This window comes from Magnolia sinica, chromosome 16 (genome assembly GCF_029962835.1).
Source record: "Magnolia sinica isolate HGM2019 chromosome 16, MsV1, whole genome shotgun sequence".
Lineage (NCBI taxonomy): Eukaryota > Viridiplantae > Streptophyta > Magnoliopsida > Magnoliales > Magnoliaceae > Magnolia > Magnolia sinica.
In genome coordinates, this window is record NC_080588.1 from 68,000,634 (window position 1) to 68,027,930 (window position 27,297).

The following is a 27,297-nucleotide window of genomic DNA, read 5'->3' on the forward strand; positions in this document are numbered from 1 at the left end:
AGGTAAATTATCTTGTATATAAGATAGTCTTTTTGCCTAGGGCTTGAGCCCCTTTCAGGGGGCATGTGAATTTGGTCCTGTGGGAGGCTATGCCAATAGCTCTAATCTATGCCATTGACCACACGAGCGCGCGCGCGCCGAGCCGAGCCGAGCCGAGTCCGAGTCCAAGTCCGTGTCCGTGTCCGTGTGCGCGTGCGCGTGCGTGACGCGACGGGACGGGCTGGGCTGGGCGTGGGCACGGGTGCGGTGTGTGTACTCGCGTGGGTGTGTGTATAGGTACTCGCAGGACTGTATGTGCGGGAGTGTATTCGCATTTGCACTTTTTCATTTTAAACCAGAGAGATGCGTCCCTTCCAGTTGGTCGCACCTGTTGGGTTTAAACCCAACGGACCTAACCTTTTATGAAGGGTGCTTATGCACCACTTCGGAGTCTATATAAAGACAACCGATTCCAGTTTCATATATACGAAAAATTCATCTCTTATAAAACGCTCTCTGATATTCGGTTTTAAGCATTTTCTACTGAGTTCATTGCTGAGTCAACTCAGCACTTTCGGATTAAACTGCAAGTGGTTCGAGCCCGTGTACAGTGAGTGCACCGCTGGGACTGGGTCATAGTCATTGTATCCTGGAGGTCGATTGCTCTGGAAACCTGTTGCACTTGGGACGCTGTCCAAGGGGAGCAAATTCGATTTCAAGCCGAGTGACTCAGTCACGCCTCGACTCATTCAATAGTTCTTCTTTCTCAAAATTTATTTTCCTTTTTTGGTTCTCGATTTTTAATAGTCTATTTAATTCAACTAAATATTCCAACAATCTTGAAATCAAAATTGTTGAATTACATAGACTATGACTACAGTAACAGTAAATGCTTCTGCTGAGTTAGCCAAAATCGAACCGTTCGCTGGACAATCATTTAAACGGTGGAAACAGAAACTGATGTTCGCTCTGACCACCCTGAAAGTTTCATACATTTTATCTGAATCATTTACTATAGATCCAGCAAATCAAACTGAAGTAACAGATGAAAATAATTGTAAAAATTATATTCTAAACTCTTTATCCAACGAACTATATGATGTGTATGCTTCTTACGTGTCTGCTAAAGACATATGGACTGCTTTGGAAAAGAAATATATATTAGAAGATGCAGGCGCTAAGAAACATGCAATTGCTAATTTCCTTCATTATGAAATGACAGACGATATACCTGTCACAAATCAGATTCATAATTTTCAAAGTCTAGTTCATGAACTATCGACAGAAGGAATTAAGTTGGATGAAGTGTTTCTGTCAGGATCACTAATAGAAAAGTTACCGCCTTCCTGAAAAGAATATAAGAATAGAATGAAACATAAAAAGAACGGTGTTTCTTTGGAAACCACTATCGTACACATACGAATAAAGGAGGCCAATAGAATTAGGGACCAAAAAGAAAATAAAAATGAGATATATTCAAAGGCGAATCTTGTGGAATCAAGTCGGGCAAATAATAAGAAAAATGGCAACTGTCATAACTGTGGCAAACCTGGACATTATGCAAATAAATGTAGGCTCAAAAAGAAGAATGCAAACAATCAATTCAAGAAAAAGGGAAACTGCTATAACTGTGGAAAGCCTGGGCATCATGTCAAAACCTGCAGGCTTAAGAAAAACAAAGATAAGCCGTAAGCTAATCTTACAGAAACATGCAATAAGTCTGACATGATAGTAGCTGTGGTGTCAGAAGTCTTCCTTGTAAACAACTTGGAGTGGGTACTAGACACTGGTGCAACTAGGCACGTGTGCAAGGATCATAGCATGTTTACCTCCTACCAAGTATCAGGAGATGATGAACAGGTGTTCATGGGTAATGCTAGAACGGGAAAGGGAAAGTACTTCTGAAGCTCACTTCTGGAAAGACTCTAATGTTGAATGATGTCCTACATGTGCCCGACATTAGAAGAAACTTGGTCTCCGGTTCACTCCTCAATAAGGTTGGTGTTAAGTTAGTATTTGATTCAGATAAGCTTGTGATGACTAAGAATGAAACTTTTGTTGGTAAGGGGTACTGTAGCGATGGTTTATTCATTATAAATGTATCCAATGATAATAATATGAAGACATTCAGTTCTGTTTATATCGTTGAACCTTTTTATCTATGGCATAGTAGATTAGGTCATGTGAATATAGCATCTTTGAAGAAAATGAAAAGATTAAGTTTATTACCTAATATATCTAATGAAGAATTTGACAAATGTGAAACATGTGTCGAATCAAAATTCATTAGAAAATCCTTTAAATAAATAGAAAGATCATCTGTTCTATTAGAGTTAATACACAGTGATTTAGGTGATTTTAGAAATCACATGTCTAGAGGTGAAAAAAGATATTACATAACTTTTGTAGATGATTACTCTAGGTTCACTAGAGTCTATCTGTTAAGGAACAAAGATGAAACTTTAGATGCTTTTTCTAAATATAAAATTGAAGTTGAAAATCAGTTAAATATAAAAATTAAAAGACTTAGAACAGATAGAGGAGGTGAATATGAATATTTTCAATTTAGAGAATTCTATGAAAAGAATGGAATAGTTCACGAAACTACAGCTCCTTATACACCAGAACAAAATGGAATAGCAGAACGTAAAAATAGAACTCTAAAAGAGATGATGAATGCTATGTTAAATAGTTCAGGCTTACCCTCAAATATGTGGGGAGAAGCAATTCTATCTGCTTGTTATATTCTAAATAGGATTCCTTCTAAATCTTCTTAACAAACACCATATGAACTATGGAAGAATTATGTTCCTAGTTACAAATATATTAAAGTGTGGGGGTGTCTTACTAAAGTAGGATTACCTGAAACTAAGAAAAGAAAGTTAGGTCCTAAAACGACCGACTGTGTATTTATAGGTTACGCACAAAATAGTGCGGCCTATAGGTTTCTAGTTTTAAAAACTAAGGATAAATTCTAGATCCTAATACAATTATAGAAGCTAGGGATGCAGAGTTCTTTGATAACGTATTCCCTATAAAATCTAAATCTATAGGAATAGAGGAAGTCAATAAATCAGATATTGCATCTACTAGTAAAAATGCATACGAGAAAGTAGTATAAGAAATACAACCAAGAAAAAGTACTAGGGTTATAAGAGAAACTAACCTAGGAGATGGTTTTTTCACTTTCTTAGTAGAAGATGTTCCTACAACCTATATAAAAGCAATTAACTCTCCAGATGCAACCTTTTGGAAGGAAGCAATAAATGATGAGTTAGAATTTATTATATCTAATAACACTTGGAAAATTGTAGACCTACCACCTAGAAATAAACCAATAGGTTGTAAATGGGTGTTTAGAAAGAAACTAAAACCAGATGGGACTATTGATAAGTTTAAGGGTAGGTTGGTAGCGAAAGGCTTTAAACAAAAAGAAGGAATAGATTACTTTGATACATACTCTCCTGTAACTAGAATTACAACTATCAGGGTCTTAATAGCGATAGCTTCCATATATAAACTAGAATTACAACTATCAGGGTCTTAATAGCGATAGCTTCCATATATAAACTGGTGGTACACCAGATAAACGTTAAGACAGCTTTCCTAAATGGAGACTTAGAAGAAGAAATATATATGGAACAATCTGAGGGTTATAAGATATCAGGAAAAGAAAATAAAGTATGTAGACTAATTAAATCATTATATCGTTTAAAACATGCTCCTAAACAATGGCATGAAAATTTTGATGATGTTTTAAAATCAAATGGTTATCATATAAATGATGTAGATAGATGTGTATATAGTAAAATTTCTGAAAATGATTATGTTATTATATGCCTTTATGTTGATGACATGCTTATTTTTGGAACTAATATTAAATTAGTTAATACAACTAAGAAATTCTTGTCATCTAAGTTTGACATGAAAGACTTAGGAGAGGCTAGTGTAATCTTGGGTATTAAAGTAACTAGAAAAAATTGTGTTATTATATTATCTCAATCTCATTACATTGAGAAGATATTGAGAAAGTTTAACCATTTTGACTTTTTACCTGTCAGTACTCCTTATGATTATAGTGTGACTCTCATGAAGAATACAGAAAATAGTGTGTCTCAATTGGAGTATTCCAGAATAATTGGTAGCCTTATGTATCTAACAAACTGCACTAGACCAGACATTGCTTTTGCAGTAGGAAGGCTAAGTAAATATACACATAACCCTGGAAAAGAATATTGGAATGCTTTGTCTAAGATTTTGAGATACCTAAAAGGCAGTATAGCCTATGGTTTACATTATAATGGTTTTCCTGCTGTATTATAAGGATACAGTGATGCTAACTGGATTAGTGATTCAGATGAGACAAAATCCACGAGTGGATATGTCTTCACTTTAGGTGGAGCAGTCTCTTGGAAGTTTACCAAGCAGACATGTATCGCTCGGTCTACTATGGAATCCGAGTTTATTGCCTTAGAAAAGGCTGGAACAGAAGCCGAGTGACTTAGAAATCTCTTAGCTGATATACCATTCTGGCCAAAGCCTATATCGGCCGTATCTATTCATTGTGACTGTCAAGCAGCTATAGCGAAAGCAAAGAGTAAAATATATAATGGAAAGAGCAGACATATTAGACTCAGACACAACATAGTGAAACATATGTTGCGTGATGGAGTCATATCTATTGACTTTGTGAAGTCAGAAAAGAATCTAGCAGATCCTCTGACTAAAGGACTATCTAAAAGGTTAGTCAATGATACATCAAAGGGAATGGGGCTGAGCCTAATATATAAGCTGTCAGTGTCGGCAACCCAACCTATACAAGTGGAGATCCCATGAGATAGGTTCAACAGGAAAACAACGAGACACGAGGTACACGATTACACTGAGTTGTATGAGCCCCTTTTATGGTGTATAGTGCGAGCAGCAACGTAGAAGGATGAGTTGTTAGAACTCTTAATGAATCTATAACCATATATTTGGTGGTGTATACAGTTGCTGCATACACTTGATGGAATTCACCTATATGGGTGTGGAAGTGGAGGCTGCTTCATATGAGAATCTAGGCGAATTCTCTAGAGCACCCATGAAATCCAGGTAATGGTTTATGACCGAAACGCACCGAACCGCAGAATCACTTGCAGAGGAAGAGTTGTGTGAGTGGCATGTACTTGCGATTTACATTAAAAGGATTCAGGTTCAAGACTATGGTGTCACCTGATTCCTGTAGACCTGTCTTGCTTACTCTAATGTCGGTTCAAGTCTATGGTAACACCGGCACCATTGCACAACTATTACGCTTTAATCCGAAAGGGTTTATTTAAAAACATGTGGGGGATTGTTGTATTTTGTTTTAAAATAGCATTAAAATTTAAATTTTCAAATTTTCGGTAATTTCCCTCCAATTTTGAAAAGTTGTAGTACTTTTGTGTTGTGGGTTATCCCACATCGAATTTGAAAAGGTAAACTATCTTGTATATAAGATAGTCTTTTTGCCTAGGGCTTGAGCCCCTTTCAGGGGGCATGTGAATTTGGTCCTGGGGGGGCTATGCCAATAGCTCTAATCTATGCCATTGACCACACACGAGCACGCGCGCCGAGCCGAGCCGAGCCGAGCCGTACCGTGCCGTGCCGAGTCGAACCGTGCCGTGCCGTGCCGAGCCGAGCCGAACCGAGCCGAGTCCGAGTCCGAGTCCGAGTCCGAGTCCGAGTCCGTGTCCGTGTCCGTGTCCGTGTGCGCGTGCGCTTGCGCGACGCGACGGGACGGGACGGGCTGGGCTGGGCTGGGCCTGGGCGCAGGTGCGGGTGCGGTGTGTGTACTCGCGTGGGTGTGTGTATGGGTACTCGCAGGACTGTATGTGCGGGAGTGTACTCGCATTTGCGCTTTTTCGTTTTAAACCAGAGAGATGCGTCCCTTCCGGTTGGTCGCACCTGTTGGGTTTAAACCCAACGGACCTAACCTTTTATAAAGGGTGCTTATGCACCACTTCGGAGTCTATATAAAGACAACCGATTCCAGTTTCATATATACGAAAAATTCATCTCTTATAAAACGCTCTCTGATATTCGGTTTTAAGCATTTTCTACTGAGTTCATTGCTGAGTCAACTCAGCACTTTCGGATTAAACTGCAAGTGGTTCGAGCCCGTGTACAGTGAGTGCACCGCTGGGACCGGGTCATAGTCGTTGTATCCTGGAGGTCGATTGCTCTGAAAACCTGTTGCACTTGGGACGCTGTCCAAGGGGAGTAAATTCGATTTCAAGCCGAGTGACTCAGTCACGCCTCGTCTCATTCAATAAGTTCTTCTTTCTCATTTTTATTTTCCTTTTTTGGTTCTCGATTTTTAATAGTCTATTTAATTCAACTAAATATTCCAACAGTACGTACTTCATTTTTTGGAATAATACACTCAAATGATATAGAAAAATTAAAGTGGATGCATAATGCGTACATCAAGGTAGCCCTCATGGTAACCGATGGTAAGGGCTGCACCATCTTGAAGTGAGGCTGGGGTCTCACCTAATCCACTCTCCTGCGTCCGAACCCAATTCCCACCCAACCATGGAACGGCATAGAACGTCAACTAACACATGTCCGATGTAAGATTTAGCCATTCATCATGCGGTCCCCAGCGTGTAGATTCCTTCGCCTCTGAAGTTTAGACCAGTCCACCAGCCGTGTAAGCCATGCAAGCTAGGTCACTTGGTAAGTGACTTGAATATTGCAAGCATCCGGGCTGGCCCACTTCGAGTTGGGCTTAGGCAGGATCATCATGCCGAGTGGTGGGCTCGGGCTCAGGCTCGGGCTTGAATTTCAGCCCCATTTTTTAAATTGGGCTGAGGTTGGACTTAGACTTCAGAAGCCCGTGGCCTGGCCCAAAAATAAGACGTTTCGGAGATTCACAACGGGAGCAGAAAAAGCTACTTCAATGCACTAAGGAAAAAAACAAATATCAGCTTGATCCAAAACTTCTGTGCCCCTCAGGAATTTTTCAACGGTGGACATTCAAATCATACTGTTTCGTGTGGGTGGTCCACTTGAACTTTGCTTGCGCTTCATTTTTAGGCTAAAGATAAAAAATTATCTAGTAAAATGGGTAAACAGAGCGTATAAAATACATAAATCAGTGGGTCCCACAGAGTTTACTCAGTACGCAATCCGCTTCCCACTGCACCCGATCTAGTTCTCTAAGCGCTAGCGTGTCATCCATCACACGCCGCCAGAGTATAAAGTTTCTCTCTTTCGAAATCGAACGACGGGAAGGAAACAGATTCCAGCAGAAGCTACTGCTCTCTATCAGACAGCGCGGGAGATTTCCAGTTCTCCTTCTTCCTGTCAAACCCTAACCCTTGCTCTAACTCCAAGAGTCCCTCGACATGAAGCCGTCCATCTCACCAGGCATGGACCCCACCACATCCCCCTGGATCCTTGAATTCCTCCTCTGCCAGCCCCACCTCGACGCGTGGGTCGCACACCGGCTCACCTCCATCCTCCCCGTCTCCAACGACTACCCCCGCCTCCACAAAACCATCCTCCTCCGCTCCATCGTCTCCGATATCTCCCACCGTTCAATCTCCGAAGCCACCCTCGAATCTCTCGAATTGATCGAAGATCTTGATCACTCTGCGGGCCTCTCGATCCCCGACTCCATGCAGGCTGCGTATGCCGCGGTCGCAGCGGAATGCACAGCAAAATTCTTGAAATGCGAGCCCGAGGATCATAACGAGTTCGTGGAGGCCGTCAATCGGATCTGGAAATGTAGGGTTTCTGATATGGAGAGATCGAATCTCCGCGTCGGATTGATTTCAAAGCGGTTGATGGAATTGAAGAAGGAGATGATGACGGCAGTATGGAATAGTGGGGTGAGGGGGGAGCTGAGGGCGCGGGAGACGATGAAGGAGGCCTTGGATTCGGTTAGGGTGTATTTGGAAGAGGCTGTGGAGGAGATGGGACCATCTTTCTTGGAATATGCAGCGGTGGAGGTTTGTGGGCAGGAAACAGATGTGCGGGATTCAGTTACTGGTTTGGATGGTGTGAGCGCGGGGCTGGGTGCTGATGATGTGGTTGTCATTGATGATGGTGCTGGCAGTGTGGAATTTGATCATGTTGAGGAAGAGGATGAGGAAGTGAGGGTTTGCTCCTCGTGGAGAGGTCAGTTTTTTTTTTTTTAAATCCTTTTTTTAAATGATTAGTTTCCTACTAGTGTGGAATTTTTGAGTACTGTTACTTTGAAGTTTTGAGCAGTAGATGCTGAAATAATTGCACATTCCTTCTTCTTCTTCTTCTTCTTCTTCTTCTTCTTTTTTTTAAAATTTTAATTTTTAATTATTTATTTATTTATTTTAAATTTTTCTAACAATACATGCTTGGATTTACACGCTAAAATAATAATATGGGTCCAGTTGGATGTGAAGAGCTCCTTACCAAACAATCCGTACCGTTCAATTTCTGTCCCGTGGATGATGTTTAAGAATGGTGTGTGGCTGATGGTCTACAAGTGATGGGAAAAAGTTCACTGATCAGATGATTGGGATTTTTCAGTGGAGCTTGTTTTTTAGCCCATCACCTGTTGGGTCTGCTCAATGACCTGTATGTAATACTCAACCAGTCGAAACGCCTGTTTGACTTGGGCATACCTCTTATGATTTATTGGCTGCGCTGAAACAAATTTATGTTTTTCATGTTCTTTCTCATTGTTTTTATTTTTATTTTTTATGCCATTATACTTTTTTCTTCCTTGCCATTTTTCTTACTAAATACTGCATCCAGCTTCTGATAACATACCATTCAGTTGGAAGAATGATATGGATACCTGAGAGGTGGCCCCACCTGCACAGAATGCTACCCCAGTTGAAAATGCCATTAATTTGGCATTCCTCTTCTGCTTCGCTGAAGTAATTTTACATTTTTTTTTTTCATTCATTTTTCTTCTTCAGAATTCTGCATTCATTATCTGAGTAAGCAACTGCATTTGTATTTTTCAGGCGGTCATATGGGAAGTCTGCCACCGGCACAAAAGGATGTATCTGATCAAGACACAGTTTCTACTATGGAAGGTACACTTGCAAAGCTAAAAGAAGTGGGTGCTGCTGGAATGGACAACAAATTTGACCGCCTGCCTTTGGTTGAAGTTGTGAAAGTGAAGGAAGCCCTTAAATCAAGTTCTACAAATCTGCGCACAGTTGTGGAAGACCCGCTTCCAGATGCTCTAGAAATGGCTGCAGGAATATTGGCTAACATGGCAACTGAAATAAGCCACAAGGCACAGGAAGAATGTGAAAATCGGGTTGATGTTGAGGCACTGGAAGAACATCAAAATGGGGTAGATGTTGGTACAAATAACCTCTCTGTGGAGAAGGGTGTAAATGCTAATAATGCCGGAGCCACTGCTACTGGAAATCAAAATGGCAAGCATCATGACGGAACATCATTCCCTAGCCTTATGGCATGGAATAGAACTGCCCATACTTATGAGGTGATAATTTCATAATCCTTTCTTTGAGGCATGGTTGATGGTTTACATTATTATGTCATAAAATGGGGGCTAGATTTCTACCTGTTCTTTCAAGTCACTGATTGAATGTCTTTCAACTGTCTACTGGACTTGGGATTTGTAGCAATGGTGCTCATCAAATTCATCTGTCAAATACGGACCGTACACATTTAGGAGAAGGTCTCAAATAAGTCTAACAAGTTGGGCCACTAGTTACGGTCCACCCAATATATAACTTTCAACCTTTCATGTGCATCCAACATCCAATCCGTCCAATAGGTTGGCCCTACAATGATGATTGCCTTGTACAAGAATCACCCACATCCACTTATTGAGTGGACGACAATTGTAATTTTCTATTTATCAATGCCTAGACATAGTTTTCTATGATGTGGCCCACTTGATTGGTAGATGGGGCTGATTTTTCCACTAGGTATCCTCATGGTGAGGTCAACCTATTCGAAGGGTTTTGATGTCTTGTTCACTTAATAGGTTGGAGGTTATCTGCTGGGTGGACCGTAAATTACGGTCCAACTGGTTGGACCACAAGTCATGGTCCAACCGGTGAATAACTTCCATTCTATCATGTGCATGCTGCATCCAATCCTTCCAATAGGTTGGGCTGACCTCAAGGACCACCATGTTAAAAAATCAGCCTCATAATCATCAGGGGGATGGAACCATAGAAAACAAGTTATGGCCATTGATAAATAAGAAAATACTAGTGTGATCCATTGATGGGTGGATGCCGCTGATTTTCGCACAATTTGATCCTCATGATGAGGACAACCTATTGGACAGGTGAGATGTTGCATGGACATGAAAGGTTGGAACTTATTCGCTGGGTGGACAGTTAGTTTTGGTCCAACTGGTTGGACTTGAGACCTTTTCCATATTTAAAGGCTGTCATGGTATCACATATCGAAGTGAGAATGATTAGCGAAGCCACTGGGTCTTGCAGTTGGAGAAAACAGTTGAATGGAATGATATTGGCATTATTCTATGTATATTCAAGGCTTTCATGGTATCAAAAGATTAGAAAAGGGCCATGTCCATTGTTATGTCTAGGAGGCGTGTTTTGCATTTACAATTTTAGAAAAAGCGAACAGCTTGAAAGTTCCTTCTCCCCGGATTCCGTGGGTTGGAGGAGGTAAATGGCAATGGAGTTGATCTATTGGATTCTGTTGATTTTGTGGACATTAGATATATTAGATATATTTGTCCCTCTCCATATACTCTTGCTTAGTTTTCTAGTGTCCTTGTTAGATTTTTATTTATTTTTTAATAAACAGAAAATGAAAAGATTTCCCACTTCAGAAAAATGCTTACTGAAACCCTAAAATGCAAAAAGTTGAGGAAGGGGCTGGCTTTTGAGAAACCATCACTGTTGACCTAGATTTCCCAAGCAATTTCCTATGCACATTTATGTGACTTTTAAGAACATTTTGGACATGAAAAGGCGAAAAAGGTGAGTAGCATGATGCTCCTTTTTCTTTATATATATATATATATATATATATTGCAATGGCACTCAAAGAGTCCATACTCGCTAAATGGAAAAATGGAGCAACCACTCTAGAATAATCGTGTGGATGATTGCTTTCTTTTTTTATTTTTTATTTTTTTTCGAGAGAGATGATGATGATGATGAAATTTTTAATTAACACTAAAAGAAGGAAAAACGAAAATTACAACAAAGATGCCCAATGCATGGGGGAAAGATTACAACTATCGAAATAATCTATACAAGAAGCCCATCCCATAACATCAACCTTAGCCTGCCCAATCACCTCTGCTATAGAGTCACTCCGATTCCAGAAGCACCTATTATTCCTTTCTCCCCAAATAGCCCAAATACCTGCCAATAATGACAAATCCCACAGTACCATTCCTTTCTTACACACCCCCACTCTAAGCTTGGAAGAAATCTTCTATAGAACCCAACACCACCCACGAAATTCGAAACATAGTGAAGAACCTATCCCACACCTCTCTAGCATAGGGACACAAGATGAAAAGATGATCTACCGCCTCCGCATTCCACATGCACATAAGGCAAACATTGGGGATTACAATATTCCTCTTTTGAAGGATATCCATGGTTAATATTTGTTTTCCTTCCCACCAGCCATGCTAATGTTGCCAACTTTGGAGGTGCCCCACAGTTCAACACAAATGAGGAAGTTAAAGAATGATTTGACAGAAAAACAACCCGAACTCTCATTCTGACACAAATGATCCTTCTCTTCCACCAAGGGATGCACATCCTGAAATCGATGCAACAATTGTAAAAACTCGTCTAGCTCCTCATTAGACATCCCATGGCAAGGGGAGACCAAATCACTCCATTAGCCGAGAAAGAGAGATACAACGTAGAGTTGTACACGAGCCAAACTGAGTCAAGCTTGGCACAACTTGGCTCGGCTCGTCCAGCAACCAACCCCAGCTTGAACTCGGCTTAGCTCGGTCCTCGAGCTTGACTGGCCAGCTCGGCTAGGTTTGGTCACCAACTCGAGCTGAGCTCGAGCCCGTGTGACATTTTCTCAAACACAGAATGCATCTTCAATCTCCCACACTTTGAATGCAAAATAGCAACAACACTTTGTAGGCATTTCATCAAACACTCGGCAAGTAGCATCAAGATTAAGATATGAGGGCAGTCTGACGATGTAAAGTTCTTTTTTTTTAATGGTGATTTGCTTTTTTAATCTTCCCTCGAATGCCCATTTTGAGAATACCCTGATGTGAAGGGCAATCCAAGAAACAACACTTCGTTGAGTCATTTTTATCAAACACTCGGTGAGCAACATCAAGATCAAAATAACTGAGTCACCGAGCCGATTCGAGTTGGGGTTCGAGCCAATTTGAGTCGAGCTCGGGCAAGCTCGAACTCAACTTGAACTTTTTTCGAGGTCCAAAAACCAGCTCAACTCGATCTGAATCCAGTTTCGAGCCGAGGCAAGTCAAGCTTTTTCGAGTTGATTCTAGCGAGCTGACCAAGCTAACTCGACTCGTGTACAACTCTAATACAATGCAATGGAGTTATCGACCTCTAGGGCTAACCTGGCTAGATTTGGAAAAAGTTCTCTCAGCTTCTGCTTGCCCACCAACACATCCTCCCAAAAACTTGTCCTTTCTCCATTGCCCGAAGAATAACTGATCTCTTCCCTGAACTAGGGCCCATATTTGCAATGGCCTTCCAAATAGCCAATGCTTTGTAAAGGGAAGAATCCTTCATTCCCCATCCCTCATTACCAACTTCATATTTCCTAACCAACCCTTCCCTCCAAAGCCTATCTTCCTCCATCCCCAAATGCCAACACTTCCCAATAAGAGTGGAATTCATACCTTCCAAATTCCTAATTCCTACGCCACCTTACTAAATCGGGTGACACACCTCATCCCACTTAAGCAAGTGGAACTTTGTTACGCTCATCTGCACCTTGCCAAAGAAATTTCCTTCTCACCTTCTCTAATTTATTAAGAACCACTGTCAGATATTGGAATAGAGACAAAGTATAACCCTAGGTTGGACATTGTAGCTTTAATGAGCGTTAGTCTGCCCCCCAAAGAAAGATGCCTACTCTTCCATCCTGAGAGCTTTCTTTCCATCTTCTCGATCACTTTATCCCATAAATGCAAAGCTAGTTTGCGGATACAAAGCAGGAGACCGAGGTAGGAAGAGGGGAATGCACCAACCCTACAACTGAACACCCGTGCGAATCTATCGACCTCCTCCTTGGGGGTGCACACCCCCAACAACTTGCTCTTCAAAATATTCACCTTAAGGCTGGAAACCACCTCATGAACTTTATGAGCTTTTCCACTTTTTCCTCTTTTGCATCGCAAAACAAGAGCCCATGGTGAGACTAAAAGTCGGAGCTATCAACCTTGAAGCCACTAGTTAAGCCCATTGTAGCTCTATTCTTCAGCATCTTGCTCAAAGCCTCCACCACTACCATGAAAAGATAGGAGGAGCTAAGATCGAAAACTTTGCCGAACCCATGCACTCCCATATCCATCTCCATTTCTCCCCACTCCTCAATCGCCCTGGCATATAGTCAAGAAAAGTCCAATCCACATGATCATAGGCCTTTTACAAGTCCAATTTACAAACAGCACCCTTTCTTCCTCTGTGTATTCATACTCAATGAGAGCTCTATCCAAGATTTGCCTGTCAACCAAGAAAGCCCCCTGAGCTTTCGAAATGACTTCTCTCATAACCATTTTATACCTTAGAGATCACTTGCTAAAGTCTGAAATTTGCGCACTAATAGTTTTTGAGTTATATAAATAGCATTTTGTCCTTGTAATTGGTGAGTGTGTGATATAAAATCACAATGATTTAAATTACCCTCAATGTTGGATTTATTATTGGCACAAAATCAAATTGATTCATGTTAATGGATTTGCATTAATCCGATAATTTCACATTGAAATCCTTATGTTGAATATATGTTAAATGCAAGTCAACTTTTTTATTTTAAATCTTAATTTTTCTTCAATACCTGATTAATACTTAAGTAATCTTCTTGTCGTGCAGTGGGATGATGATTCGATTTCGTCCCAATCAGAAAAATCACCAAATTGTTCAAGGGGACTTCATTTACCTAGTCCAAAGAACCGGGTGATCTCTCCTTTGAAGAAGCGAGAAATCACTAGATACTCTAAGAGGAGAAAAATTAAGAAGTGGAGTTCATTGGAAGAAGAGACTTTAAGAAAGGCAGTGGAAAAGTAAGTTGTTACTTTTCAGCTTTCTGCAAGGATGAATATCTTCCAAAATTTAGTTTCACAAACCTTCTTCCCAGGTGTTACTCCTGCTTTGAATCACACTTTTGCTCCTGCTTCCTAGCTGTTTATTTGTTAGCTTTTTGATGTTGATGCTTCCCCACCCATAGCCAAATCTTTTGCCACTTCCCTCATATTATTCCGTTTCATTTTATTTGAAGGATCTGGATTCTTATATCTTTATTGTCATCTTTAAATTAGTTGTAGTTGTCTTAGATGAAGTTACTTCAGATGTTTTTCGTCCACACTTTCCATGTTTAAATTACTTGGAAGTTAATCACTTTTCCTTTTAAGATTTAATATTCCTGCCAAATTTGTCTAGGACAAACATTCCCACTATCTCATACTTATTTGCTTGTGAAGCCATGGCAAAGGGAACTGGAAATTCATTTTAAACCGCCACCATCAAATATTCGAGGACAGAACAGAGGTATCTATGGTGCTCCTGCTCATTTACATTGTCACGTATTCTTGCGTTCTCCATGGTATTAATTTAATGATTAGAGATTGAACTATGCAGATTGATTTGAAGGACAAGTGGCGGAACTTGACGAGGGGCTGATGTTGTCAACTTTTTACATGTGGATGTTATGGTTCCACTGATATGTGAGGTACGCTCCCCACCTATTATATTGCTGTGTGTATTCTCATTTCTTCTGAGCTTTCTTGTCTAAAAAAGTGTTGTTTCTGTTGGAGAAGATATTTAAATCATTTATGGATTGGACTAAACTTATTTTCAATAACATTTTGTTAACATAGTGTCATCATTATCACCTAACTATTGCTCTCCCAGTATCCTAAGTTCGTCCGCACTGGCTCATATTCTGTAAGTCCTGTAACTGCTGGAATAGGTATTTACACCATTTGTGGATTGGACCAAACTTTTCTTATCTTTTGGAACATACTGCTATCAGTACCGGCTTAACGTATCCTGTTCATGAGTATTTGGTTTGTGTGCTATCCTTCCAATATGGATAAAATAAGGAAATGACTTGAACAACGAATGATGCCTGGTGATTTTTTGCATAAACCAGCTAGGTTGAATGCTGTATTTTATAGATGCAATTGGAAGTATGATGGCCCTTTTAGAAAAGAACTGTTTCAAGTGGATTTTGGTTAGAAGATTTAAAACAGAAAAATCCAAGTGCATGATCACTCTGTAGATTTTGTAACAGGATCCTCTTTTATTATATCATTACTAGGGGAAGTGGCATGTGCAATGAATTTGGAGAGGGGAATGGAGAGAATTTTGGAGGGAGAGAAAATTGGAGGGAAAGGATGTTGCTACATGTAGATAAAAGAGAAGGTCGCCAATGGTGGGCTACCCATCCGCACTTTTTAAAGGTTTTGTGGCCCACTCAAATTTTAGATTTGCCTCTTATTTGGCTTACATTCTAACATGAGGCGGGGCAATAGATGTACAATTGATGTTTTAGAGTCATCACAGTGGGCCCTACCATAGCCTTTGTTGGACGGCTCCTTGGTAGGATCCTTGTGTGGGCTACACATGTGAACGTAAGGGGAGGTGGGAGCGGGCTATTTGTGCCCGAAATGGGAGGTGGAGGAGCAGTAAAATCCAAGCTTTCCGTTGACGCAGCTAAAATCCAAGCCATTGGCTTATAAGCACCCAGATTTTCAAATTTCGACAAAGATTAACTATATTGAAAATCAAATTTAAGGTTGTAGAATCTTAAAGGCCACGACTTACCTAAAAACTAATTGCATGGGCACAAATGTCCTCCCGCTCCTCCCGTTACAAAAAGGAGTTTTTTTTTTTTTTTAATAACCAATACATGGTATAGTAACTTCAAAGGTTCTTAGAATATCTGGCCTATTTTCAGTTTACTACAATCATTTTTGTGCAAGTCAAAAGATGGTCATGTACAGTGTTTGGAAGAATGCTTTGAAGGAATGAGCAAACATGCATGCCACATAATTTCAATGGATTTGAAAGTAGTTCTCGCACCTGATGATGAATCATCCAAGATGATAGAAACAACTTATTTTTTTTTAAATTTCTGCTGGAGAGTGGACCCTAAAGCAAGTGAAAGACGACTGAGAACTAACATGTTTGAACAAAGCTTCATGAAATATTTCAGCATTAAGGAGGCCTCAACTATCCTATCCATATCTATGCAAACACCGTCTTTTATAGGTGATTCCAATAATTCAATTCAGAAAAATCCCAGTCAAGGGCCTTGTTCTTTACTTCGAATTATGTTGGATTTAAAACTGACCTGGATCAGTGTTTTAAAGCCCCAACTGGACTGGCCACTTTGACCAGTTTAGACTTGGACCCCAATAAAATGGATTGGTCCACCGAAAACCCCATTCTTGATAGTGAACCATTGGGTTGGATGGATTTATTGGGTCCAATTGGCCAACCATCTGACGCAGTTGGTTTTGGGAGACCTGGCTGGTTCATGAGTTTGATGCAATTATCATTTTTAATTTGTTAAAAGTAAATAAAATATGTAAATTTAATGGAAATAGGGAACATAATTGAAATCTATAATTTCTAACTAGTACTTACGGTAATCTGGATTAGAATTATAGTTTCAAATTATTAATTAATATTTAGAAATATGCTTTAAAATTTATAAATTATGATTGGAATTGGGACTTGAAAATTGAAATTATAAATACAAATTGTTAATTTGTTTTTAGGGGGTTTTACCTGAAAATTCCTAGGAGCATATAATATTCCTGTAGCATGCTTTGACTCTTCATATTTACCAAAATGTTCCTCTAACTATACGGATGGAGGATGAAAAGTCAAAATTACCCTTATGGGGAGATTTTTGAAGAATTGAAGGCCCTGTGGTGTTTCTCGTGTGGAAGGAAATTACACTTTGAAAGCTATTTTGGCCCTAACTTGTGTTTTTGAAAATCCAATCCGACCAGTAGTTGCATGACCTAATTTTAAGCATAGATATAAAAAAAATTGAGCCCCATCCATGATTTAGGCGGACCACACGATTGGAAACAGTGTACATGGCGATGCCTACCCTCCAAACTGTTTCCTTCCCTGTGACCCACCTGAATCATGGATTGTCTTGATTATTGGGCCCTAGGCCTAAATGTTTTTGTAGAGTCTAATGGTTGGAGTGGATTTCTTATAATCTTTATGGCGGGCCTTGTAAAAAATCAACGTTGGACATCTCTCCTAATTGTTTCCTTTGGTGTGGCCCATTTGACTTATGGGTCGGCCTGTTTTTTTTTTTTTGGCCATGGGCCTAATGTCGGATTACACAACTAATAATTGCAGTAGATTTCACATACGCATCATAGTGGGCCCCACCAAAAATTGGCAGTGGCGTCCTCCTTGCAACTACTTCTTGGAGAGATTTAGCTTTGGTATTTGCAGTGGTGTTGGAAGCGGATTGCATGCCAAATTTCATAGGCCCTACCATGATGTATGTGTTATATCCAAACCATCCATCGATTCGGCGAGATCATTTTAGGGCATGAGCCCAAAAATGAGGTAGATCCAAATCTCAAGTGGACCACACTACAGCTAGCAGTGGGTAGAGGTGTACATGAGTCGAGTTGAGCCGAGCTTTGCCCAGCTCGTGCTCGGCTTGGACTGCTTGAGTCTCAGCTCGTGCTCGGCTCGGCTTGGCCTTCAAGCTCGGAACAGCAGCTCGTGCTCAGCTTGTTCAAGTTCGAGTCGAGTTTGAGCAGATTTTGAGCCAAGTTTGGGCAGAGTTTTCGAGTCGAGTTCCAATAACATCAGAATGTTTCACAGATCAACCTGATTTTGGGGCCCTAGAGGTAACATATTTCACAGATCAGCAATGAGGAATTGGATTTCAGTTTGAAATTGAAAGAACACTTACCGAAGAGAGTAGAGAGAGAGAGAGAGAGGATAGGTGCAGGGAGAAGCTGACAGGGGTAACAGCCGAGAGGGGCGAGCGGGCGGGCGGTGCGGGTAATAGCTGACAGGGGCGGGCGGGTGGCCGTGCGGTGTAGTGAGAAGGCTGAGGGTGAGAGAGAGAGAGAGAGGTGCACGGTTCGAGTTTTCAAAAGGGGTAGGGATGTAACTAGGGTTTTTTTCTTTTTTGAAATGGGTATATATACTACATGAGTCGAGTCCGAGTCAAGCCGAGTTCAAGTATTTTTCGAGTCGAGTCGATCATTTCGAGCTCCAAAAATCAGCTCGACTCGGTTTGAACTCTGCTTCGAGCCGAGTCAAGTTGAGCTTTTTCGAGTCGAGTCGAGTCGAGCGAGTTACCAAGCTAACTCTGCTCGTGTACAGCTTTAGCGGTGGGGATTGAATGCTTACAATTGAAAACTTCTTAGGGGTCACAAAAGTTGTATCAAACTGATATTTGTTTTTTTCCCTTCACCTAGGTCTGTGTGACCTTATGAGAAGGTTGGATGGAAAATTAACATCATGCTGGGCCCTAGGAAGGTTTCAACGGTAGGCATCATTGTGCCCACTGCCTTTTGTGGTGTGGTCCACTTGAGCTTTGGATCCGCATCATTTTTGGGATCATGCCCTAAATTATCTCGTGAAATGGATGGACGGTGTGGATATAACACATATATCATGGTGGGGCCCTCAAAACTTGGTGACATCAACACGTGGTATGTGGCGCGCCATGCAATCCGCTTTCAGTGGCATCCTTCTCACAACTGATTGAAGAGATCTAGCTTTTCGTATAAAAAAATTATGAGAGGCACACCCAAGCTCACCATAACGTGTATGCAAAATTCACTCCGACCATTAGTTGTGTAATCCCATGTTAGACCCAAGGCCAAAAAATCGGGCTGACCTGTGATTCAGATGGGCCTCACGAAAAGAAACAGTTGGGAGATATGTCCAACGTTATAGGGCCCACCCTGAAGATTATAAGAAATCCACTTTAACCATTAGATTCCACAAAAGCATTTAAGTGTAGGGCCCAAGAGTCAGGACAATCCATGATTCAAATGGGTCACACGGAGGGCAAATAGTTTGGAGGGTGGGCATCACTATGTACATTGTTTCCAATCGTATAGTCCACCTAAATCATGGCTTTTTAATATCTAGGCCTAAAATTAGCTCATGCAAATAGTGGTTAGATTGGATTTTCAAAGACACAACAAGTTAGGGTCAACATAGCTTCTGGTTTTTTCAAAGTGTAATTTCCTTGCGCCCAGGGGAAAGACTGGGCTTTTGGTTCTTTGAAATTCTCCTATCAAAGGTAATTTTGACTTTTCATCCTCCATCCGTATAGTCATAGGAGCGTTTTAGTAAATATGAACAGTCAAAAGCATTTTACGGGAATATCATATGCTCCTAGGAATTTTCGGATAAAAGACCCTTTGTTTTATTATTTTGTATTACTATTTACTAATTATAAATAATAATTAGTAATTAGTAAGAAACAATTAGAAGTTCCTAACTTTATTTGCTAATATTATTTAAAAAGCTTTCTAATTTTTTTTTTTGTTTTGTTTGTTCTCTATCGATTTCTTAGTAAAAGTATAAAACTCCTAGGTCGTCTATATTATATGCATTTAGTGTTATAGGATATAGTGCTTTAGTATTTTTATCTTGGGTCATCTTTCGATGATCCAAATTGTTTATATGATAGGCCTCACCTTGGATTGGGGACATAGCCAAAAAAAAAAAACCCTTGTAGATTAGAATCAGTGTTTTAAATAGCGAATAGTGTGTAGTGTAGCGTTCACCCCTCAGAAGTGTAAAAACTTAAGCTACATAGCATGTTGCATAAGCTACATGCTACTTCTAGATTTTTAATTAAGGATGGGCTTGGTTGTGCCCAATGTTTTAAATAGCGAATGACGTGTATCACAGCGCTCACCCCTTTGAAGCATGAGGTGTAAGCTACATTGTGTGTAGCACAATCTAAATGCTAGTTCTAGATTTTTAATCAAGGTTGCACTTAGCTGCACCAATTTCATGATATTAGCCAAATTAGACTGATTGATAATGAAATTTAACAAAATTTCACAATATTTGTTGCAACCAAATGTAACCTAAAGTAACAGGAAAGGGTAATCATTGAGTATAAAGGTAAAGAAATGAGCAATGAAACTGATTTAATACTGTTACATTATTTTTACTAAAAGCATTGAGAAGATTAACTAATTTTTGTTAGAAGTAGAAAAATGTAATAAATTATTTAAAGCATTAATTGATTTTAATGTTGTAGTGAAAGTATCTTGCAACGTGAGCTACATAGCATGTAGTTTAGTCAATGTAGCGTGTAGCGTTTGCAAATTATCATGTAGCATAGGCTAAATGTGGCTTGACCTATTTCATAAGCTATGTAACGTTAAGGCCAAGATACGCTATGTAACGTTAAGGCCAAGATACGCTATGTAGCGTAAGCTATGCACTACATAGCATAGCTAATTAAAACATTGACTGTGCTAAATATCATGATATTTTGCACCAAATTAGTCTGATTAGTAATGAAATTTAGGTGCAACCAAACTAACCTAAAATAATAGGAAAAATAGGCAAAGAAAGTATAAATGTTGTTAAAATATATAAAGGCATTTCCTTGTTAGTATAAATTATGTTAGGCCCTTGTTGCAAGCTAGGTATCATTAGTATTAGGTACTCCAGTTTGAGGGGAAGTGTTGAAAGGAAAAAATAAAAAAATAAAAAAAATTTAACCAAGTTGGACAGGTATAAAAAAAGAGTTGAATAAATGCAATGGGCTTGGGACCAATCCATCTAGAAGGCCTAAGGCCAATGTTGCACGCGGTTATATATATATATATATATATATTGGAGTATAGGGTTGAAGTACACAAGCAACCCTTCTCTCCCTTCTCTCTACATTCTACCTCTCTTTTAACTCTCCCTCATTTTTTATCACTTTTTTTTTTCCCTGCATTGTTATTACTGATTAGCCTGACGCTCAAGCCGAGCATGCATTGCACATTGCCCATGTAAAGAGCCTACCATTAATCAACTATGGTAGCTGGCTAATTTATTAGTGATGATTTTCTTCACCAATCCCATCCCTCTGTTGATAGCTTGATTTTGACTTCAGCCCCAACTATTCATGTGAGATGTAGTTCATTAGCTACATATGAACCTTGATGTTGAGGCGGAGGCTCTTGAAGAGCAAGGGCATGTTCAAATCTATAATCTAGGGAGTCAATATGGACAATCAGGAAGTTAGCGACATGGTAGATCTCATGGGGTGCTCCTCGGGATCTTTCCTGGCGACTTTCGTGGGCCTTCCTTTATGCATCAGCCGTCCAAAAAAAACCAATGGGACAAGGTCATATAGCGTTTTCATCATCACTTGGCTACGTGGAAATGTCGTTACCTATCTATCGGTGGCCGGCTCACGCTGATTAAAGCAGCGTTATCTAATCTCCCAACTTACTTCATGTCTTGGTTTCGCTACCCTGTTACGGTCCTTAAATCCATAGACTCCCTCAGGCGCAATTTCCTCTGGCGCGGGAAGGATGATAAGAAGAATTTCAATCTGATGGAATGGAGACAAGTATGCAAACCGATAACAGAGGGGGGCGCAGGCGTAAAGGAATTAAAAACGATGAATCAGGCTCTCTTAGGGAAATGGATTTGGAGACTTGGTACGGAAAAGAACAGTCTGTGGAATAAAATTATAAAAGGCAAATATGGGAGTTCGAAAGGAGATTGGTGGACTTCAGAGTCTTCTTTGTATAGGGCTTCCGTGATCTGGAAAGGCATTTATCGCCTACAAAAAGATGTCATCCAATGGATAGGTTTTACAGTAGGCAAAGGTGACTGCATTCACTTCTGGATGGATATCTGGCTTGGAGACACCCCGCCGAAAGAGAAATTCCCCTCCATTTTCCACCTTGCCGAGAGGAAGAACAGTTTCATTGTTGATAACTATTCTATCGTAGCAAATAGAGTAGTTTGGAATATTAAATGTCGTAGGAACTTGGAGGATTGGGAAATTAGTGAGTTCGTAGAGCTTCTGGACTACGTGCATCATGTTATTCTGAACCAGTCTTTGAAGGAGAGTCTAACGTGGAAAGCTGACAAATCCTCAGTTTTCACAGTCAGATCTCTTTACATGCATCTCTCTCTCAGTCACGGTAGATCCTCTTCACAGGGTATTCATTTCCTTTGGAAGTATGCTGTCCCCCCAAAATTTATCGTGTTCGGTTGGCTGACTGGGAAAAGGAAAATCCTCACCATAGATAACCTCAGGAAAAGAGGCATGGTCTTAACCAATGTATGCATCTGTTGCTTGAAAGCAGAAGAATCTGTGGACCATCTGTTGATCCACTGCCCGTTTGCTCAGGCCATTTGGTCAGATATCATCTCTTGCTTCAAGGTCAGTTGTGGTTTCCCTAGGGATGTAGAAGCGCTTATTAAGGCTTGGCATGGCGTTAAAATAGGTAGGCCAACATCTCGTATATGGCAGATGGTGATCATGGCAATATGGTGGGGGGTGTGGACAGAAAGAAACAACCGCTGTTTCCGCAACAAATCAAAATCTTCTCACGGCGTGGCTTCTTACGTCAAATGTCTGATGGCGGAATGGGTTTTCCATATGGATGGGCCTGATGTAGATCTAGCCTTTATTAAGGCTTAGCTTTCCTTCTGCTATCTCAGCATTGTTCTTTGTTTGTTCTGTTTTTCTTTCTCTCTTAATATAAGTTATCCTTCAAAAAAAAAGAGAAAAAAAGAGCAAGGGCATGTGGGGGAGGCAGAGGTTCTTGATGTTGAGAAGTTCCCAACTGTAGTGGCATTGAGGGAGGGGAAGAAGGCATGTGTGTTATATGCGCATATGGACGAGGGCATGTTGGGAAATGTGGAGAGGATGGAGTTTAGCATTGAGGAGATCGAGTTGGGGAGAGAGAGAAGGAGAGAAGGTTTGGGTTTTTGTGTTGGTCGGGTTGGGATTGGTTTATTTCATGTATTGGAGATATCAGATGGGGTGGCTTGTTAAAATCATAAATAAAAAGAGGGTCTGAACCATAAAAAAGATGGGGCTTGTTCTTTGTTTTTGTTAAAAAAAAGGTACACCATTGGTAGAAAACTGGTAATAATGTAGCCTTTCTTCTACAAGAAACTTTAATACTTTGGCTAAGTGTGGTAGGTGTTATGCATGCACGAGATTCAGGCCATATTCATAAGGTACTCCTAATGGCTACTAGTTGAAAGATCAAGCTGTTCAATGAAAAGTGGGACACACACCTACAAGAAAAATGGCATGTTACATAGGATAACCAATTCATACCCAACATACATGCACAACCCTCCCCATGAGTGGACAAGATTGATTTTTGGGCTATGGTGGGGTCTACCTGTCGATCAACCTAGATCTTAGACATGCGTATAACCCCACACACTTGGCTAGAGTATCAACGTTTTTCTCCTAGAAGAAAAGCTATGTTATTAGCAGGTTTTTGTCAGTGGTGTACCTCATAAACCACATCTTACATGAATGGTTGGGGCTGAAGTCAAAATTGTCAATGGAAGGATGGAGTTTGTGACAGCTCTAAATAATTACTGAATGTCTGCTTTGACATTCAGCCAGCTATCATGGGTGATCAATGGTTAGCCCTTGACATGGGCAGCATGCAATGCATGTGCTGGTTAAGTGTAGGGCTCATCAGTAGAAACGGTGCTGGAGAAGAAAGAGATGGAAGAGAAGAAGGGGGAGAGTAAGAGAGTGGTAAAAGAGAGGGAGAGGTAGAATGTAGAGAGAAGGGTTGATTATGTACTTCAATCCTAAACTCCAAGATCTTTATTTTTTAAAAACCAAACCATGTGTAAAACATGTTTGGTCTTAGGTCCTTTTATATGTGTTACCCAAGCCCATTACACTATTTAATTCTCTCCTGCTTCAAGGTTAGTTGGTGCTTCCCTAGAGATGTGGACATGCTCCTTAAGGCCTGGCATGGTGTCAGATTAGGCAAACCCATTTCTTGGGTCTGGCGGATGGCAATCTTGGCGGTTTGGTGGGCTGTCTGGATAGAAAGAAACAATAGGTATTTTCAGAATGAAGCGAAGCCTCCCCACTTAGTCTCCTCCTATGTTAAATGTTTCATTGCTAAATGGGTGTTCCATAGGGATGGGCTCAATGTAGATTTATCATTCCTTCAGTCTTAAAGGTTCTGCCTCCTTTGCAGTTCCTTTCTTTTGTTTTGTTCTCCTTCTTTTAATACAAGTTACCTTTCAAAAAAAAAAAAAAAAAACTCAGTGCAGAACCTATTTAGTTAGGTCCAGATTTATTTTTTCATTGCAACAAAAGTAAATAAGAGCAACCTAATTGATTTAATACTATTACTTATATTATTTTACTAGAATCATTGAAAATATTAAATAATGAAAAATGTAACAAATCATTAAAAACATTAATTGATTTTAATGTTTTAGTGAAAAGGAACTCATATTGTAAGCTATATAGCGTATACCAAAATAACTTGTAATGTAAGCTGCATAGCTTATACTATAGGCCATGTAGTGTGTAACGTATGCAAAATTAGCATGTAGAGTAGGCTATGTGTGACTGAGTTATTTTCATGATCTACGTGGTGTTAACGCCAAGCTAGCTACACCTTGTGACAAAAGAGAAGACATGCAGCTAAACTTTACGGAAAGAGAAGGGAGTCAAGGATCTACTACTCTAAGCTTCTTAAAGGCAGTTGGCAAGGGTATGCCTCTGGGACTCTTGGGTCTTGAGAAGCGTATCCCAAACCATAACTAGTAGGAAGATTCGAGGGTTCGTTTCTACCCGGATCTCTGGAACCAAGGCACTCCGTAGAAATAAAAATCATCTAAAGATGGAATCTCTACATTTTGTTTAATTATTATTGCTTGCTACATTCTCTTTCTTTTATATCCCTTTCCTCTGTCATTTTATTTTATTTTATTCGGACAAAGGAATTTTGCCCGGAGTTCTAATCCATGAACTTTGATTCACATAAAGTAGAGACATGTACAAGCGCAAAAGGTACATAACACCTTTCATCCTAATTGTGGCCCTTACATGGATCTTTGGAAAGTTAGACCGTACTGAAGTCCTTCAAACAAAATTATCAATCTTAACACTTGGATTATTTGGCTCTACGAATTTAGCCTTCAGTAGATTACAAGATTTTTGGCTAGGGGCAACCCCTTTCCCTTTGTGGAAGTTTTGCTGGCAGATTTTGATATGGGATGGTTCCTTCTGTGAATGCTGACAAATCTCAGATCTACAAATGGCTGTAGTTTATAGAGCCACCTAACCGGGAAGTTAAATCGATGATTTTGACTCGAATGACTCCACATATGGTCCTGCTTTTAGAGATTCAAGCAAGGGCCTCAATTATGGAGGAAGGTATGAATCACCTTCTTTGCCCGCCCGTGTGTGGTCTTCACTTTCTGGGATTCGAGTTTTAGGGCTAGTGCTGCAGGCAAAAGGCCCACAAAACAATGGCAATCTAAGGAAAATAATGCAAGCAATAACAAAATAAAATAATGCAAGTGAGCAGGAGGTGTAGAAAAGAAGAGAATATAGCAAAATAGCAAACAGAACTCCATTTCAAAGTGTCTTCTAGTTCTCATGGTGGACCTTGATTAGATATTTGGGGGAGGAAGAACAACAGTCCTCCCTGACTGCTTGGCCATTAGACATTTTCTCATGGCATGCCTCTTTTGCCAACATCTAAAGGAAGACTCCTGAAGCTCCCAAACTCCCTTACCCTTCTCTTTCTTTAATGCCCGTTCTTCTCTTTCGAGAATGGGTGACTAAGGTGTTCCTCTTGCTAGAGATTTGAGGGAAGAAAGAAGAACAAGACAGTTTTACTCTACTGCTTGGCCAATTGACACGTCCTTGTGGTGTGTCCCTTTTGCCAACACCTAAGGGAAGACTCCTGAAGCTCTTAGATCCTCACATTCTACTCCTTGAGATTAAGGATATGATGGCTAATGATGCGGGTGTAGAGGCTAATGGTGGAGATGTAGAAGCTAATGGTGCGGGTTTAGAGGTTAATGGTGTGGGGCTTATTGGTGTAGAGGCTAATGTTGTGGGGACAAAGGTGTTAAGAGTGGAGGCTAATGGAAGAGGCCCAAGGCTAATGGGTTTTAATGGTTTTTTGTTATGTGCATTTCTTCATTTGCAATCCAGAGTCAAGTTAGCAATGACAGTGTCACTGGCTACAGGCTATTTGCTGTGCTTGTCTGTCTTTTTCCGTGTAGTCTGCATTTGGTTGCACCAAATAGCATGATGATAAAATATTGTCGCGCCATTAAAAAAAAAAAAAACCATATTTATCAAAAAAACCTGCAGCCGTTTAGTTAAGATTGATTAGTTTTACTGGTTTGCCATGGTTTTGGGATCTTCAGCTTGGACTTGCTCGTACCCATATTGCATCTTTCCACTAATTCATGTACATTTTCTGACAACTATCAAGACCCTTAAGAAATGTTATTTCTTTATTATTATCGATGAAGCTTTAGGCCATGAATCCATTCGTAAGTCTGAAGAGGCAAGCTGATTGATTAATAACTCATTTGAATTGCAAATTGGTAATGCAGAGATAGAAGATGCTAGCCATTATTTGTAGAAGGCTCATCCAACTCTGAGGATCCTCCTCTCCACAAAGGTAAGCATGAATCTATTGTTTCATTGCTTCTGCAATCTTTTTCTGATAATTTTGTGCTTAGGGAGTTTTATTTGCTTGTGTTCTACTCCTGGTCATTGATGCTCTCTGAGATTCTAGGTGGACCAGTGATACGTATGGGAGCTTGCATTCAACCTGGAGGGAGATGTGCTGTACCCATACACCTATGCACTCGTGAATCGTAAATGTTTGTAGAAATGTCATGGCTCCTCTGTACATAACATGTATGTGTGCAAGTACATTTATATAATAGAATTTCTATGTGAATGTATGTATGGTTTAGATTACATGTGTGTGTAGGTTGGCAATGGATGCAGATGTGCTTCGGCAACTATTGTTTGATGGTGATAATGACTTCATTATGGCTCCCTTTGGGTCCTTGTATTGGTTAATCTTGGATTAGCCAATCAATGTATCTACTCCCAATCCATTGTTTGGAGTTTTTCATGGATTGACCC

At 40.2% G+C, this 27,297-nt stretch overlaps 1 protein-coding gene across 3 annotated transcripts; it reads left to right on the forward strand.

The window, feature by feature from the left end:
* The first annotated feature begins 7,219 nt into the window (after window positions 1–7,219).
* LOC131229057 (uncharacterized) lies at window positions 7,220–27,126 on the forward strand. Of its 3 annotated transcripts, none has more exons than XM_058224915.1 (7): window positions 7,220–8,127; window positions 8,961–9,451; window positions 14,013–14,203; window positions 14,621–14,687; window positions 14,762–14,868; window positions 26,754–26,821; window positions 26,932–27,126. In XM_058224915.1, exons 1-5 carry the CDS (start codon window positions 7,353–7,355, stop codon window positions 14,780–14,782), a joined length of 1,545 nt encoding a protein of 514 aa, XP_058080898.1. In that variant the 5' UTR covers window positions 7,220–7,352; the 3' UTR covers window positions 14,783–14,868; window positions 26,754–26,821; window positions 26,932–27,126. The 3 variants fall into 3 exon arrangements, with proteins under 3 accessions (XP_058080898.1, XP_058080896.1, XP_058080897.1); XM_058224913.1 differs by having other exon boundaries at window positions 7,221–8,127; window positions 14,778–14,868; XM_058224914.1 differs by having other exon boundaries at window positions 7,221–8,127; window positions 14,778–14,868; window positions 26,939–27,126.
* Window positions 27,127–27,297: the final 171 nt, after the last annotated feature.

Excerpts from the sequence above, each read along its gene's own strand:
- LOC131229057 (XM_058224913.1), top strand. The coding sequence starts at position 7,353 with ATGAAGCCGTCCATCTCACCAGGCATGGACCCCACCACATCCCCCTGG. Across the intron at positions 8,128-8,960 it reads GGTTTGCTCCTCGTGGAGAG|GCGGTCATATGGGAAGTCTG; the intron begins GTCAGTTTTTTT and ends TGTATTTTTCAG. Across the intron at positions 9,452-14,012 it reads GAACTGCCCATACTTATGAG|TGGGATGATGATTCGATTTC; the intron begins GTGATAATTTCA and ends CTTGTCGTGCAG.